Consider the following 17,132-nt stretch of genomic DNA (forward strand, 5'->3'; position numbering starts at 1 on the left):
GCCGGGGAGAACCGGGCATTATAAATGTGTAAACCAGCCCTGGGTGCGGCGCAGCCTGCGGGCTTCGGGCCAGGTGACGGACCCTGTCGGTCCCCGCTCTCTGAGAAGACGGACACTTCTTTTGCTGACGCTGCCCGGCCAGGCGGCAGGGCCCGACGGGGCTGAGGCTTCCCCGGCGCACGCTGAGATGGTGCCAGTGGGAACGGGAGGGTTTGCCGTGCTCTCAGGTTAGCTCCTGTTTTTAAAAGAAAAAAACCTAAAAAACCGCCACTTTTCCTCAGAGGAGCAGATTCCCGCCCTGCGGCCGCCGCCAGGCCCCTCCCGCTCACCACCGCCGCGGCTCCGCCTTTCGCCGGCCTTCAGGGGCGGCTCGTGTCCCGCCTCCCGGGCCGCTCCAGCAGCGCTCCCCGGGACGGAGCCGCCGTGAGACGGGGCGGGAGGGGGAGAGGGAGGAAGCCGCCCCGCGGGCCGCCTTCCTCGTCCGGCCGCCGTAAGGAGCGGACCATGGTCCGCAGGCTCAGAGGGCTCTCCGGCTCGGCCGGGCCGGGGGAGCGGTGAGGGGCGCTGGCCGGGGCGAGGCGGGGAGCAGCCGCCTCCGGGAACGCTCCGCTTCGGGCATGTCCCCGCCGTCAGGGCCCGCTGGAGGCACCGGCTCCTCCGCTCGGTATTAAAGCCTCACCCGGCAGTGGGCGCGGCTGCGGGGTCCCCCGGCCATGGGGACGGCGTCGTCCCTGGTGAGCCCGGCGGGCGGGGTCGGGGAGGTGATCGAGGACACGTACGGCGGCGGTGGCGAGGCCTGCGAGATCCCGGTGGAGGTGAAGCCCAAGGCCCGGCTGCTGCGCGGCTCCCTGCGGCGCGTTGGGGCCTCACGGCCCGGCGGCCTCATCGGGGCCAGCTTCAAGTCGACGGCCTCGGTGCAGGAGCTGGAGTGCGTGGCCGAGTACGAGCGCCTGAAGAAGGAGTACGAGATCTTCCGTGTCAGCAAGAACAACGAAGTGGCCTCCATGGTGAAGAAGGAGGCCAAACTGGACAGGGAGAACAAGCGGCTGCGCGCCGAGCTGCAGGTAGCTCCTGCTGCCCTCTCTGACAAGGGGGCTGAGCAGCGAAGCAGGGCCCTCACGCGTGAGGCTGCGAAGGACTCGTCCCACTTCCCAGGAAAGCTGTGGCAGGGAGGTGATGGGTGCGATGAGTTTTCCTTCCCAAGGAAGGCAGGGTGCTGGGGAACTAGTGCGCACCCCAGTGCCATCCTGGCGAGCTGTCAGGTTGTGGTCAAGGTGTGCCTCTGGGGATGGGGACCACACGGTGCGTGGGCATCATCCTTAGAGCAAGGAGAGGGATGTAGGGTGCTGGGGTAACATTGTGTTCAGACTTGAATTTCACTAGCTGAACAGTAGTCTAAAACCTTTTATCAGCGATAGCTTTCACTCAGAAAAATGGTATATTAAATGTTTTCAGGCACTTCAGAAAACTTACCAGAAAATACTTAGAGAGAAAGAAAGTGCATTAGAAGCTAAATACCAAGCCATGGAGAGAGCTGCTACTTTTGAACACGATCGAGACAAAGTCAAAAGGCAATTCAAGGTATGGCTTGACTTTTCTTTTCCTGGGGAAAATGACCAAAAAGAAGATAGATGTTACTTGGTCACATTGCCCCAATGAACTCTTCTCCAACAGCTTTCATGAGGACCTCTCCTTCTTAAAAAAAAATCGGGAGTATCATAGCTGTAGCTGCCTGTTTCCTTTAAGATAATCCTACCAAAACTTCTCTGTAAAACTATGAGGAAAAAATAGAGAATAACTTTTTAAATATTAAAAGGGAGAATATGCAGTGATGCATCTTAAACTAAATTCCTGCATTATTTGAACACAGGAATATGTTCATATTTGAGAGTGACAAGAAAAGATGGGCTGCAAACTGACACATGTTGAAGGAATGTACAGAGTTCCATTATTTCTGAATAAATTTTATATATAGCATTGTAATGTTTAACACTTCTAGCCTACATTAAAGGAAGGTGTGTATTGGTGCATCTCTTTTGGCTGCTAAAATACGATTGCTAAAAGACAAAAACCTTTGCATTTCCTGGAGGGATGACTTGAAAGGCTATGCTGATGCTTCTGTTTTTGCCTTGCTGCAGATGATGATACTTCTACCACCCAAAACAGGGCAGTAGGTCCTGGTTTTGCACTGTTTTCAAGATTCTCGATATCTTTAATTGTAACAGGTGTTAATGTTTGGCAGATATATAAAAAGAGGATTGGTTTTGACCTTATTTAAGAAAATGAGACTTGAAGAAGATTTCATCTCTTTGAATTTAAATCTAGGTTCATGTTTACTTCCCCACATGATGGTAATATTTTACAAACGGGACAGCTGGAGATGCTTGATCACTTTCTATCTTAGGAAATTTCTGCAACAATAAAGAGTAAATACAAGATCATATACAAGTGTAAAAAAATACATAGAAGAATAAAAGGGAACCTTTGAAAAAAATTATTACATGTAGTGATTTTAGAAGACAATAAACTTTTAAAAGTGAAGAAAGTTACTTGCCATTTTTAATGAACTTCCCATACTAATGCAGACTTCTAACTTTCAGAACAGTATGCTAAATTTTAAAATAGTAAAATTTTAAAAAGAGATAATTTTAAACTATGTTTTCCTGCTCATTTATAGGCTCCTGATGGCTTCTTGTTCACATTTGCATGCCTTTACCTGCTAAATGAATGCTAGAAACTTACTTTCCCAATTGAAAGCAGGTAACATGAATTCAGGAACTGATACTGAATTTTAAAAGATTTATGGTTTGTATTTCTTCTTTTTTTTCCTCCTTCCTGCTCATAGATTTTTAGAGAAACTAAAGAAAATGAGATTCAGGACTTACTGAGGGCCAAACGAGAGCTAGAAGCAAAACTTCAGAGACTCCAGGCCCAAGGAATCCAAGTCTTTGATCCCGAAGAGTCTGATTCTGACGATAATTGTACAGATGTTACAGGTGAGAATTTCATCCCCAGCATTTTGTGTTGGAACGTGACTAAGTCTCCGAGTAGTAAAGCACAAGACAAATATTTATGTTCTTTGGAAAAAAGTTTTATTAATCCAGGTGAAAAGCAACATAAAGTAGTTTAAAGGGTAAAAGCAGATGACTTTACAAACTTGGTTTAGATTGTGGGAACCCCACATTCCTGGTATAACGAATTAATAGATGAAGAAAATAGAGCACTGTGACTTGAATATTTTTTTTAAATTGTTCCATGAACAGTTCTGAGTTTTCTAGTCTTTTCTGAGTTTTCTGATTCTAGATCTGAGAGATCATGTTCCAAAGGATCCAAAAAGCACACCTGAAACTGGAGGGAATCTTAGATAGACTTACTGTCTATGGATGATGAAGTATGCCAGTCTCAGCTGCTGCACTTTTCAGAATACCAGAGTTAGATATTTAACAAACATGAACTGACCAAAAGAGTCATTTTGTTGAAGAATTTTTTGAAAGGGAAGCCCTAGCAAACTTGGTGACATAAAAGGCAAAACCTTGTATATGATAATACGGGAAAGATTCAGATAGGTATGTGATCAGTCCTCTGACTTTGTATCTGATTAAAAAATAGGGCAATAATTGTAGCAGACAGTTAGCACTTTAACACTCTTAAGGATGGCAACCATTACTTCTTGCACCATGAAGAGTTACTGAGGAAAAACTGCGTGCAAGTGCTGTTGCTTAACCTTTGTTTTGCTTATTGAGATGTATCATCAGTCACATCTTGGCAGGAGTAGAAATATGTAATCTTTAAAAGTAGAAACGTTTCAAAATGCAGCGATCGGCTTTTTGCATACTAATTATGCATTTGATGAACTTTGGTGGTACAGATAGTCTTGTTTTATTTTATATATTTTTTTTTTCTGTCTTCTTTTGAGTTAAATTAATTTTTGAATTCATTCTTCCGCTCTTACCTTTTTCTAAGTCTTTTTCAATTTCCTGATTTTCTCCGTGGAAGATTTATTCAGTGTCTTGAAAGTTGTATATTGACTGGCAGAAGTGTAACCCAAGCATATTATGAAGAGATACTGTGAAAGCTCTTTCACACAGCACAGAGAATATATTTCAATCCTGAACTACAGCCTCTTTACGCTTTTTCAGTGCTGGAACATTCCTGAACAAAAGTTGTCAATTTTGTGATGTGCACAAATGACTGCAGCAATACTGTGGACTGTTTTCCTGATTTGTAATGCAAGTCAGCATTTGAACCCAACAGATGTGAGCAATCCATATAATAACAAATATTAGCAAATAACCTCATCCCATTAGCAGCATGGCTTCTCATTAACTTTGGACAAGCGCCCGTTTAGAACTACAGCACGCAAAGGTGTCGGCAAATCTGCTAAAGGAGAAAAAATTATGATCAGTGGCCTGTGGCGGTAGATTTCAGCTGGAGTATTTAAGACTGATAATTTACCTTGTTTAGTGACAATGAAGAGGTTTTCTTTGTTTTCCAATCCTTAGCTACTGGGGCACAATCTGAGTACTGGAATGGAGCTTTGGGAAGTGAGCCATCCATGGGTAGTATGATGCAACTTCAGCAGTCTTTCAGAGGGCCTGAATTTGCTCATAGCTCTATAGATGTTGAGGGACCATTTGCAAATATAAACAGAGGTAAGTAATGGTGGTTTGTTTTGCTGGGATTATGTGTGTCTATGTCATTTTTCCATCCATACTTAAATAATTCTGTTCTTTCTTAGCTCCTTTTTTGTCCATTCTTGGGTAATTTCACTAAAGGGTTATTTGGGATTCTTTGTAAAAATAAAAGGAATCTGTAGCTGTGCATGCCAATCTGTGTTTAATATATTTGGTGACTATGGTATGCGCAGCAGTGATTTTTAGCAAACAGCAGTGAATAGTGCTTCAATGTAAGTAAACCAAATACCATTTTGTTGCTTATGTTGACTAAGGAAGATAGTTATCTCTCTTTCAATATCTGCTGGCATTCTTTTTTCCATTTTTATTCAAATTCTCTACTACTCAATTTTGAATGTTACGTTCATATTAGAATAAACTATATCCCTGCTTTTTTCATTGAATTTGCATGGGGTTTGACTCTGCTTAGGCGGCCATTCAGGGAAATCTAATCACAAGACCAGGATGTATGCAATGTTATATGAATCAGTGTTAGATATTTTGTTATCAATAATTGTTGCTTTTGAACTTTGTTTCCCAAATGGACTCTTGTAAATTGTCTTCCGGTGCTCTGGTTTCCCTCACTGTTGTCCTGGCCCTGGAACCCCTCCTGCATGTAGTTGACTTTGCTGGCAGTTTCTCCCTTTTTTTCTTCAATCCTTCAGGCTCTGATTCAGCTGTGCCTGCAAAGTGGGAGGGGAGGGTCTACTCTGTGATGGCTCCAGCTTCACACACTAAGCCTTTCATCATGCCACGTGGTACTGAAAGGGGAACCTACTACTGGCTTGAAAGAATAACAAGCTGCAAAATGAAGAACCTAAGAAAGTTTTAAAATTCATTGCTTCTATAGGGAATTGACATACAGTACTGTACTACAGAAAGCAATGGACTTTATCTCAAGAAGAGGAAGTTGCCTTAATGTTTTGCTGTCATTTATTTGCATGGTCTAATTGAAATACAGGTAGATCTGGAGGAAAAAAAAACCAAAACGTTCGCTCATGAGTGATTTTATTATTCCTGCATATTTTTACTTATTTTACAACTTGAATTTGTGGATCCACATCTTGATTTTGTGGATACATTTCATCAATCCTTTTTAAAGGAAATATCACTGTAATGATAATACAAATATATTTAACACTGTTGTTCTGCCACATTATCAAATTATATGACATTATCAGATGATATGCGTTCTCTTAAGTTCAAATTCTTAAAATTAAAATAGTTGAGTAAAAATGTTACTATTATTTGAAATAAAAGGTAGTGTTCATAATGTTAAGAGGTGGTGACTTATCTGTTATGGAGTGTAATCGGATGTGAAGATCTCTAGACTTCAATTTGTTTTTTTTTCATTGGCAGATGATTGGGATGCTGCTGTCGCCAGTTTATTACAGGTTACTCCTCTGTTTTCCCACTCTCTGTGGAGTAACACAGTAAGATGTTTTATTATTAGTACTGATGAGACTCAACCAGAAGTGGACATCTTCATTAGAGTGAGTACCTTGCAAACTTATGCTAACTTATATGCTGTTTTGTTTCCACTATGATTCTTATTCAGAAATTTGTCTAATACTTCTTGAAAGCTTTAGTAGGTGTAGCCTGATTTCAGCGAAGTCAGTGAAAGTATTGCCAAGGACTTCAGGGGAAGAATCTCTATAGGGAAAAGAAACTGAGATTTATCTAGTAGGTCCTTAGTACTATGCAGATTTAGTAATAAAGCACCATTATTCAAATTTGCTTTCAGAACTACTCACCAAAACTTCAAAGAATCTGTGAAACAATGGGGTACTTCTTTCAAGTTGTTCATTTTTCAGCAGAAAATGAAAGGCCTCTTAAGGATGTAAGAAAATGGGAAATTGAAAAAAGTTCATTAGTCATATTGCTCCTGCATTTAACTTTGCCAAAGTAAGTATTTTCCAGACTGGTAAAGCAAATGAAAACTGGTAATTTATGCAGAGTGCATAGCTTATTAAAATGTATGGGATGCTTTACTCAGAAGATACTAGCTTAGGAAATGTACTAAGTGATACTCCTTCAAACTTTAGGTTTGCTAGTGCAGACAGTTAAAAAAATGTATCAGCTTTGTATCATTTCCTTTTTCTTGTAGCTACAGATTCTCTTAAAATACATCATGAAAGATGTCTTCATAATACAGAAATGTTTTGTTTTCCAAGAGCAGCTCTCTGTCATGCTTATTGCTGGAGTCTTAGGAATTCAAGATGGCTGGTGTGAATGTCCTCACTGTTTTTCACTTGCTTATCTGGCCTTACACCTGTCTGTAGTATTTTGATTTTATTCTGTCACATATTATTTTCTGTCTTTGGCTATTTTTCGGACTGATTTCATGGCTCTCCTGTGTGGTACCTTATGCCAGCTTTCTACAGCTTAATCTACTGAAGTCATGATGTTTTATGACAAATGGTGGTGCAATCTGTTCTGTTTGTTCAGTGAGTAATTTCCTAACCTTCTAGAAGAAGAAACATGACTTACTAAATGAAAAACACCAAACTAGGGATACTTTTAGAATTGAGTTAGGACTGTTTCTGTTATGCATTTTGGAATTTTGGGCAGAGTTTGGTTTTGATGTTCGGGGGAGACAGGGGTGTCCTTTTGCTGAAGAAGAGAGAAAAAGGGATTAGAAAAGATAATACTAAGAATCACAGAGTGGTCATTCCAAAACATCTATATGAATGCAAAAATCTGAAAATACTGGTATGCATTAAGTTTCATATTAGAGGTAGATTTTGAACTCTAGGGATTTCAAATACTGTTGTATTATTAGAGCTTGTATTAACTAGATCTCCTGTTTCTTTAAATAAAACATCTGTCCGCAGAGAATTAAAGGCTGGTTTAAGACACTAGTAGCTAAGATTTGCAACAGTGGAGTGCTTCAGGGAACAGCCAGGTAGCACAGAAGATGCTGATTTATTTTCACAGGGGAATCGGACTAGAGCTGCCATACATTTATGCTCTTAGAAAGATAATGTCGGCTGCTGAGGGGATACTGTTGCCAAATAACCCAGTTTCATGTATGTGGGTCTCAAGTGTTTAAGAACGAAATACGCAAGGAAAAAACCACAAAGGAGTATTCCTGCCAACAGTATTCACTTAGAGAGTTTATCTTAGAAAAACTGTGATGAAAATTGTAGTGCTCATATAAAGAACATAATATTTGAGAGATCCTGTCCGCTATTGTCAGCATCCCCAATTTGTATAGTTCCTTCTGTGGAACAGCAATAGATTGCTGGGAATGATATCCATGGATATCATTCACATATATAAATACAAAGTACTTTTGAGTTTGGAGGTGTGGAATTCTCCTTTTCAACTACTATAAATTAAAAGACTATCCTACATCTGACAAATACTAAAGGACTTTTCCTAAAAAGGTCAAGGAATAGAACAGAGCCTTCAAATAAGCGATGGCAGAGCATGTGTATGATGCTTGTTAATCATGTGTGAATCCATGTTCTTTCCGTGCAAGGCAATTACCTTTCATTCTGCCTATTGGTATGACTGGAAGATCAACTTGTAATTTACAAAGCAATAATAAAAAATAATAAATGGTTTTAATGTTTTTGGTACAAGTAGCATAAATTTCTCTTAGCTGTTCCTTGCTTCAGAGTTTATCTTAAATTCTCTGCTGAAGTATTTGCTTGCCCTTTGTTGTAAATAGATATGACTTTTGAATTAGATTTTGCAGTGAAACCCATCTTCAGAGCTTGTGTTGATTGAACTGTTTACTACAGCAGTGTAATATAGCACAAGAATGCTGATTTCCAATCTAGTTGTTTGTTGGAGGACTGTGAAGAAGCCTTCTTGAGAAATCCAGAAGAAAAACCCCGGCTAATTTACCACAGAAGGGAGGATGGCAGAGTCAGTTCAGTCTCAGTGCAACAGTTAATTGAGCAAATTTCTTACGTGAACAAAGCAAAGGTATGGCATTTTAAAGACTGTTGGATTTTAAAAAGCTTACTTTAGTGCTGTAAACAACATCGAGTGCTAGTTCTCCTAGATTTTAGGAGAAATTGCATTACACTCATTGCTCTGGATGCTCATTATATGAGTGGATTGATGAAGCTGGAATTTATGAATGTTACGAAATTTTCGTTAGCAGGGGAGAAAAAAAGCCACTGCATTTTCACTGAAAAAAAAATCCCTATGCTATAAGGATAGAATTTCTCACCTGTGTTTAGCCATTTAAACGGCAAAGCTAATTATCTAAAGTCCACTGAAGAGAAAGAAGTGTACCTCCAGAGAGATTCCTCCCATCTGAAAATAGATCAGTTGCCTTTTATTTCCCTATACAGAGAGAACTGTTGAGAACAGCTGAAACTAGATGCCCAACTTTTAAAAGCTTAGGCAAAGTGAATCCTACCTAAGGAATGCAACAGAATGGAATTTAAATGTGTTCCAGAATGGGTTTTTTTGGAAGTCCTAAATACTGTTCCCAATTGGGTTCAGAGTTGCGTCATGCTTTGCCATTTACTTTTTCAGGTGATTGATCATATTGGAGGTGTGGAGGAGGGAGCATATGAAATCTATAATTGTGTGGAAAAGATAATTAAACAGGTAGAGTACATGATGCATTTCAGCTTTTTTTGTTCCTACTCTGATTTATGGTCTTAAATGATGTCAGTGTGATTACTATATGCTACTTAGATGTAATTCAAAGGATCTTTTTGTGTTTTATCATTGATATCTGGCAAGCAAAGAAATCTGCAAGTGGAAAATAAAACCCAAAACTGAGCAGTGCTTTTATGGACAGAAGCAGAAATAACAGGGGAAGGGGATATATTAGTGGCCTAAATTCTCTTTTAATTTCTCTTTATCCATATCATAGGATAAGGAGAGACTGCATAGTCCATTCTGTCCTTATCCTTCCTTGTGGTGAGTTCCTTCCACTATGAGAAGTCTAAAAGCAATGTCTTGAGACCTGTGCGTTCAGAGTTAAATAAATGAACAATTAGATGAAACCAAGTTATGTTCTCTGCTAGCCTAAAAGGAGATGGGCATATTGATGTTAGTAGAGCTGCACTCATGTACAGTGGAATCGAGACTAACACCAAATGTGCCTGCACTGTTAAGGATTATAGTTGCAATCTCCTCCGTCTAATTTTCTCTTTACTTAGGATATATTGGGGTGTGAAATGACAGAACTAGAAAGCAAGGATTTGGGTAATAAGGAAGAGTCCACTGCTCCTGAAGAAGAAGTTTTTGGTGATGTATTGTGGGATGCACATGATGAACAAGAACAGATGGAAGCTTTTCAGCAGGCCTGTAATTCAACATGTGAGCTGGGATTTGAGAAAGTAAGTACATTGGAAATCTATATGGATGAAGAGAAAGTCATCACTCATTTACATCTCTTGTTAGGCAAGATGTACTTCTACAAGAAGAAGCTGTGTCTGAGAGCATCCTTGAGGCTGTTACTCCTTAGGCTAGAAGAAGCCATATGTTTTATATAGATGGCATATTTATTTTCTAGGAGAGGTGCCAGTTTATGTGTTGTTGAATGGCATTGATGAAGAAGCAGTTGTCGTTCCTACACTGGGGAAAAGCACTATAATGGTGTGCCAGAAGTAGGGTGTTCTCCTAGACTTTGGTCGTCTAATAGAAAAGGCTCTGAATGTCATCTTGGTTTTTTTGTTGGTTTTTGTTTTTTTTTTTTTTTTTGAGGAAGCCCGAGCTTTGTCTTGACACCTGGAGTTAGGTCTTTTGGAGATGACTAATGAAAGATTTCATCTCATCATGCGGCCATACATATGTGAGAAGAACGTAGGAAAGTTAAAAGTAGAGAGCTGCTGAATAACTCAGTACTTACTCATTACTTGAAATAAAATTTTTAAGACATTTCAATTTGGGGGTATCGAGAACAGTTATATATAGGGAAGGTAAAATGAATGTAGGAAGAAAAAACATTAAAGTGGTCATGGAGAGTGAAGCCACAGCTTATTTGGGCAACATTCCTTGATGTTATAATGTAACATAAGTGTGCAGTTTCTGTGTTACTGTATTTAAATTGTTAGTACCCATATTTTACTAGCACAATTTATTCTTTTACTTCGTTGCTCATATATTGGCAGTGAATTGGAGGATTGTGCCATCTTTACTACATACTCGAATAGTAAAATAATAGAACATTAATAGAAAAATACCTATGTGTATCTTAATGCGCCTCCACTTCTTTTTTGCGGACAAAGTATTTCTCCCAAGTGGATGAAGGGTGGGTTTTTTGGGTTTTTTTCATTTGGTTTGGGTTTTTTTTGTCATCCTGAACTCTGCTACAACATTCTTGGGCATTCATGTGGTGAAAGAAAGTCTTTCATTTGCGTGCTTAGTGCCTCAAAATATCATTCATGGCAGATGCCAACTTTGAAGGCTTTGTCCTGGCAAACATATCCAATGCAGTGGAGTAATTGGGGGAAAGAGGCAGGGAGGGAAAGCCTGAGCAAACATAGTACCCGCTTGCTTTACTGTAGTAACACTGGTTCAGTTATTAGCACTGAAAGTTCCTGTTAAATCGAGTTTTGAAAAAAAATTTTATTTATTTTACACTTTCTTTAACAGAGATAATAAATTCTATGGTTTAAGTGTTTTATTACAAAATTTATTTCCATTTGTATTATACTGCATTTCAGTAGTTATTCCCTCACCTTAATAAATCTGAACTTGCATTTTGTATCTAGATATTTTACAATACCAAGCACTATATTTCTCCCTTAAACAGTGGAATAATTGTAATGATTGTTTCTTTTTTATAGTATTTTGAACGTCTAAATGACCTAGTAGCAGCACCAGCACCAATTCCACCTCTGCTTGTATCAGGAGGACCAGGCTCTGGGAAATCTCTCCTTCTGTCAAAATGGTAGTTTAAACTAATTTTTTTTTTTTTTGGTGCAAATGAAATTTAAGAAAAAGTTTCCATTACATTTCAAACATCATATCAGTTTAATTAGAGGTAAAATGGGAGCATTTGCAAAGCACTGAAGTTATTGAAGCATCCTGGAAAGATTTGTAATAATTGTGTAGCTAATTCCATCTGGACTGTTTTTAACGTCTCCCTGACTCCAATTGCAACACCCTACAGATCTGCCTTTGCACAGCATTAATAAGTGGTTTCAGTAGCTCAATAGTGTTGCCCTTCTCTGATACCCAAGAGGGGTCCTTTGGAGTCTTTTTAACTGAAATAAAGGAAAGATCAGACCTAATAATTTATCATAGAAATGCATTTTATGGTCACTTTGTAGGCTATGACAAAATTTGTTGACATAAAAATAAATTGATAGTGTCATTACTTCTTAAAAGCTTAGTGACATGTGACTGTCCAGTGCCAGGAAGGGTATTTGTTAATGGCTGTCAGTACTGGGGAGAGCAAAAATGGAATCTGACATAAAAAGATCAATTATAGCTGAGGAAGTGTTTCTCCTATTTTGTAAGATAAATGTGGAACACCTCTAGCTCAGACAGTCTTATCTCCTTTGGGAAAACTGATAGTTTTTATTTGAGATACATTTGCAAAATTATAGTCTGTTAAGCGTGCTTTTTTTCTTTTTTTTTTTTTTAACTTCTCTCATTAGGATTCAGTTGCAACAGAAGCATTCACCAAACACGCTAATTCTTTATCACTTTGTTGGGAGGCCCATGTCTACTAGTTCAGAATCTGCATTGATAATTAAACGCCTTACTTTAAAGGTATGCTGTATTATTACATACCCTGCATTGCGTGATTCTTTGGAAAGTGCCAGTGTGCATGTGTATGTCAAAAGATAAAATTTTCTACAGGTTTTTCTACATCAGTTAAAGAGTAATACAAATGTAAGGCATTATAGAATGGGGGAAATCTGATCCTAAACATTGAATGCAGATCAATTAAATAGCATCTCCGGGATATTCCTAATAGATTGGCATTAGCAGTTATGCTTCCAGTGACCTATATTGATGGCTTATAAAACCATATAAGCTTCTTCCAAAATTTCCTGCCATCTGGCCAATGAGAGAGGCAGGTGGTATCTCTTCTGTCTATGTGTTTAGAAACCTGAGGCTGTATTCACCAGTTGGCACCATACTGTTCCTAGACTAGTTTCTCTCCTATGTTAATTTATTTTTTAATTGTGTGTTAGGTATGTGGGGAATAAGTGAGGAGTATTATTGTGCCAGGGTCTGAGCTTTCTTTTTCCTTCACAGGGTGGCACTAAGGACCTCACAGGACTAAAACCTTTAGAAAAATGAAATCAATTGTGCTCTCCTTGCAATTTCCTCATGTATTTTAGAAGTCTGCGTATTTAACCTGTGCAACTGCAACTTTTAAGCCCTTTAAGTCTCCAAATTCCTTGTCCATTGTATAAACTCAGGTTATCTCTCTAGAATTTACAGAACGAGTTCAATAAATATTCTTTGTTCTGCATATGCCAGCTTTCTGCATATACTAGAAGGAAAGAATTCTGTGTGAACTTGACTAGAAAAATTGCCCCAAAATTATGTGGTGGTTTTTTTTTCCTCTTGTATCTGTAGGACTTCTTTCAACTATCCTAGTTGATTTTTAAGGTAGAATTTGTTAAATATGTTTATAATTCTGCAGCTTATGCAACACTCTTGGTTAGTGTCACCTCTGACTTTGGATCCAGCTAAACTTCTGGAAGAGTTTCCTCGCTGGCTGGAAAAGCTTTCTGCACGTCATCAAGGCAGCATTATTATAATTATTGATTCTATTGACCAAATACAGGTATATTTTCAAAATACTTGCCATTTGTCAGTCTAAAAGAAACTTTGACTATTGTAATAGGTTCAGCTATATCTGTGTAGGAGAAATATTAATGTTTGCTTTGCTTTAAAGAGTACATAGAAAACAGTTTTGCAAAAAGTGCAGATAAGTTAAAATAGTCTTTCAGTTTTATAGGTAGAATTTGTGTTGGGTTGGGGTTTTTTTTTCTTCTCAATTTATCTTAACACCTTCATTTTTGAGCAGTCCAGTTACTTTATTTATTCAAAGATTCAATGCTATGAGCTGACTTATTGGGCATGTAAATAGCCTAGTCTTTATGAGGTGATCATTTCAACAACAGTATTCTATCTGCTTTATTTAATGTACAGTTGTGCTGATACATATCAATGTAGTACGGTTTCAAGAACCAGATCATGAACAATTTTTAAGGACACTGGAGAATTTAAGACTCCTTTCACTGAGCTGAGCAGTTAATGAAATGTATGAACTTCTGGCGTTGTTTTGAACAACCTTTGTATTAAGTAACCAAAATTTGTTTTTAAGCAAGCTGAGAAACATATGAAGTGGCTGATAGATCCACTGCCAGTGAATGTGAGAGTGATTGTATCAGTGAATGTAGAAACATGTCCACAGGCTTGGAGGTATGTTGTATTTCTGAGATGTTCCAAAGTAGCCTGGGTGAGAATTATTTTTTTAAATTACAGTTACTCATTGAAGAGCAAACAGCCAGATTTGTCAAGGTCTGGAAATTTAATAGAATAAGGTTTTGCAACCATTGAGGACAACGAAAGCTTCTCTATTGTAGCTGCAGTGAGGGCAGGTTTTAGCTGTTGGGAAACCAGATTTTTGCTTTACTGTGATGGATCTATCCCCATGACTATATGAAAGAGGATATTAAATGTAGAGAGATGCACATCAAGAACCACAATACCATGATGTAGATCCAGGGTAAGGCTAAAAGTGGAAATTTGACTTGTCGATGACTAGAATTTCTTAGTAGCAGGGAATAGCTTCAATTACTGCTTTGATATCAATCATTAAAAAGCTCTGGAACTTTGATGTCTTTTTTTCCTTTTGTGTGCTATTTAATAAGGTCTGAATATGACTTTGTTCTCTCTTACCAAAGGTTGTGGCCCACTCTTCATCTTGATCCACTGAATTGCAAAGATGTTAAAGCTCTCATTAGTGCAGAATGTAACTCTGCAAATGTTAAATTGACTAAAGAGCAGGTATGTCTGTTGCAGTTCTTCTAAAGTACCTTACTCTGGTATAACTTTTAATGAAAACATGGAAACATGAAATAAGCCCAGCTGCGAAAAGAAACTATTATATTTAGCTAACTAAATACTACTGCTCAAGATAGCACACAGTTTGAGTATTTCTACCCTGTGGCTCATAGCACTGAAACACAGATAGAACAGCATAAATTATTAATGCAAAAACTATGCAGTTGCACATATTGCTGTAAACATGTTCTTTTATTTTAGAATAATAGAAGGTTTAGTATTGCATAATACTGTAACAATGAGTGGCAGAGTGGGGAAAAAAGTATTTCACCTCTTTGCCTTGAAGACCAATTCTGTAAGGTAATCCTCATCTTGAGAGATGTAATAGTTAGATCCTAACTCTTTTCATCTTAATTTCAAAACGAAACTTTCACTTATATGCTCCTATAGCTAGAAAAACATGCAGTATTTTATGCATTAGTTACCATGTCATAGTCTTCAGATGTGACAGATAGAAGCATATCTAGAACTTTTATTTTCTTGTCAAACAGTGAACATTTTATTGGTATGGTTAACTTCATCTTGGCTCACAGATTTTGTTTAAAATGTTGTAGGAGAAGAAGCTTGAGAGACATTGTCGTTCCGCCACAACTTGCAATGCTTTGTATGTCACTCTCTTGGGCAAAACCATTGCTTGGTAAGTTGAGGTGATCTTGAAATTATTATGCTCATCACTAGATTAGAAGACTTCAAGTAAGTTTGTTAGCATTTTGAAATACATTCATTTAACATAGAATGAATCTTGTTAAGAACAAACAGTGGAGCAGTATACAAAGTTTTCCCCCTTCGCTGTGAATGCAATGGGAAGAAAAATCAGAGAGTATACAATTGCCATTTTGATACTAAGTGAATCCAAATAATTGTATCTGTCTGTTTTCAGCTCTTCTGTTTTTATTTTATTTTTCTGTTGTTCTGCTTTCTGGGTATGTCAGTTGCTCCAATGCTTTTTAAAGGTATTTGGAGAATGTTGGTATTGTTTTGTTAAACAGTTTAATTCAGGTCTGTTGTATTTACTGATGTACCAGATAGTTTGCCTCATAGATTTTTAAGGCTAAAAGGAAGTTCAACAACTGTTTAGTTTAACATCCTGCATATGGTACTTTGACCTATAATTCCTGCTGTGGAGAAAATTAATATTCCCTCTTGTGCAAGAGAATAGTTAATAAGTGCATTGGCTTATTATTAACCTAGACTTCATCTTGTTGAGAAAGACACATTTTTAGTTTAGAGACTCCCAGAAGATGATGCACTGATTGATAATTTACTCTGGGTGACTGATTTTCATTATTTTTTGTTCCTGTTTTATGTCCTAGAATGCTTAATTGCTCCTGAAAACATGCTTTGTAAATGCATTAAATGAAACAGTAGCATGTGCTTTTATCTTTATCCAACCTGATGTTCTTATTCTGTACTCCTGCTGGAGGAAAGAACACTGCAATGTACTTTTTTTTTAAATAAAAATATTGCAGTTCTTTAGACAATATGACAGAAGGTGGCTTCAGGAGTTCACCTCTTCTGTGTTTAATTTCACCAGGTGTTGTGCACCTTTTAAACCCAGTAGGAATTCAGAGCACTTTTGAGGTAGAGCTCCTCAGTAGTTTCAATTCATCTTACTCAGCCAAATTTAATATGCTAAACCATGCCCTTTTTGTCCTTCTGCTCAGTGTTGGAAATAGAGGAAATATTGATGAAACCCTTCAACAGTGTTTCCAATGTCAAGACACAGTGTCACTGTACAGGCTTGTTCTGAGATCAATTCAAGAATCATTGCAGAGTGATAAAGAGAAAGGTCTTTTGAGAGAGGTAAGCAGAGAATGCGTCACTATTTCTACAGGTAACGTATATTCTTTCCTCTAAAGAGTTTTTCTTAAGTTAAAAGTAAATATAAATTTATGTTGGTTCATATGTGTGATTCAGAGATTACTGTATTATTAGTATAGAAGGGACAATTTTATTAATCTAATTATATCTATTGCATAACTATAGAACATATGACTGCTTTGTGTTAAATTTCAACTAAGTCGTCATCTCACAAAACAAAACAGAGCTTTTCCACTATGATGTGATATAGAATCAGCACTTCCTTTGGTACCCTGATCCAATGATTTACTCCATTGAGCGTAGTAAATGTAATCAAAACATGGTATCTTATGAATACAGGGCACCACTTATTAGATTTCTTCCTACCTTTGCAGAATTTCCCTGTTGCGTGGAACATTTTTTTTGATTAGGACATGATACTTGATAATTGCTGGAAGTTCTTTGGTGCTGGCAGCATAAGACCTTCAGCATATTTTACTTAGATGGAAGTTCCTTATGATAATGGAGTGATTTTCCCTCAGTGTTTTAGAGGAGAGTCTAAGGAACCATTTGTTTGTCCCAGAGTGTCCCATTTGGTGCTTTATTAGAATATTAATCCGTTAGCACTGAGGATTGTTCTTTGAGGAC

The 17,132-nt window shown here is 38.2% G+C and overlaps 1 protein-coding gene across 3 annotated transcripts in view; it reads left to right on the forward strand.

The window, feature by feature from the left end:
* Positions 1-427: 427 nt before the first annotated feature.
* The window catches only part of NPHP3 (nephrocystin 3), a 29,593-nt gene continuing 12,888 nt past the window's right edge, over positions 428-17,132 (forward strand). The window contains exons 1-16 of one of the 3 annotated variants that reach the window (XM_076331053.1): positions 428-1,064; positions 1,456-1,581; positions 2,846-2,996; positions 4,503-4,652; positions 6,033-6,166; positions 6,418-6,578; positions 8,462-8,609; positions 9,171-9,245; positions 9,806-9,985; positions 11,438-11,541; positions 12,254-12,368; positions 13,255-13,398; positions 13,942-14,039; positions 14,525-14,627; positions 15,239-15,321; positions 16,349-16,487. In XM_076331053.1, the coding sequence (XP_076187168.1) occupies positions 714-1,064; positions 1,456-1,581; positions 2,846-2,996; positions 4,503-4,652; positions 6,033-6,166; positions 6,418-6,578; positions 8,462-8,609; positions 9,171-9,245; positions 9,806-9,985; positions 11,438-11,541; positions 12,254-12,368; positions 13,255-13,398; positions 13,942-14,039; positions 14,525-14,627; positions 15,239-15,321; positions 16,349-16,487 (2,262 nt within the window). In that variant the 5' untranslated portion in view covers positions 428-713. The remainder of the gene's footprint in view (positions 1,065-1,455; positions 1,582-2,845; positions 2,997-4,502; positions 4,653-6,032; positions 6,167-6,417; positions 6,579-8,461; positions 8,610-9,170; positions 9,246-9,805; positions 9,986-11,437; positions 11,542-12,253; positions 12,369-13,254; positions 13,399-13,941; positions 14,040-14,524; positions 14,628-15,238; positions 15,322-16,348; positions 16,488-17,132) is intronic. The other 2 variants (XM_076331055.1, XM_076331054.1) reach the window with 2 other exon arrangements.

This window comes from Aptenodytes patagonicus, chromosome 2 (assembly GCF_965638725.1).
Source record: "Aptenodytes patagonicus chromosome 2, bAptPat1.pri.cur, whole genome shotgun sequence".
Classification (NCBI taxonomy): domain Eukaryota; kingdom Metazoa; phylum Chordata; class Aves; order Sphenisciformes; family Spheniscidae; genus Aptenodytes; species Aptenodytes patagonicus.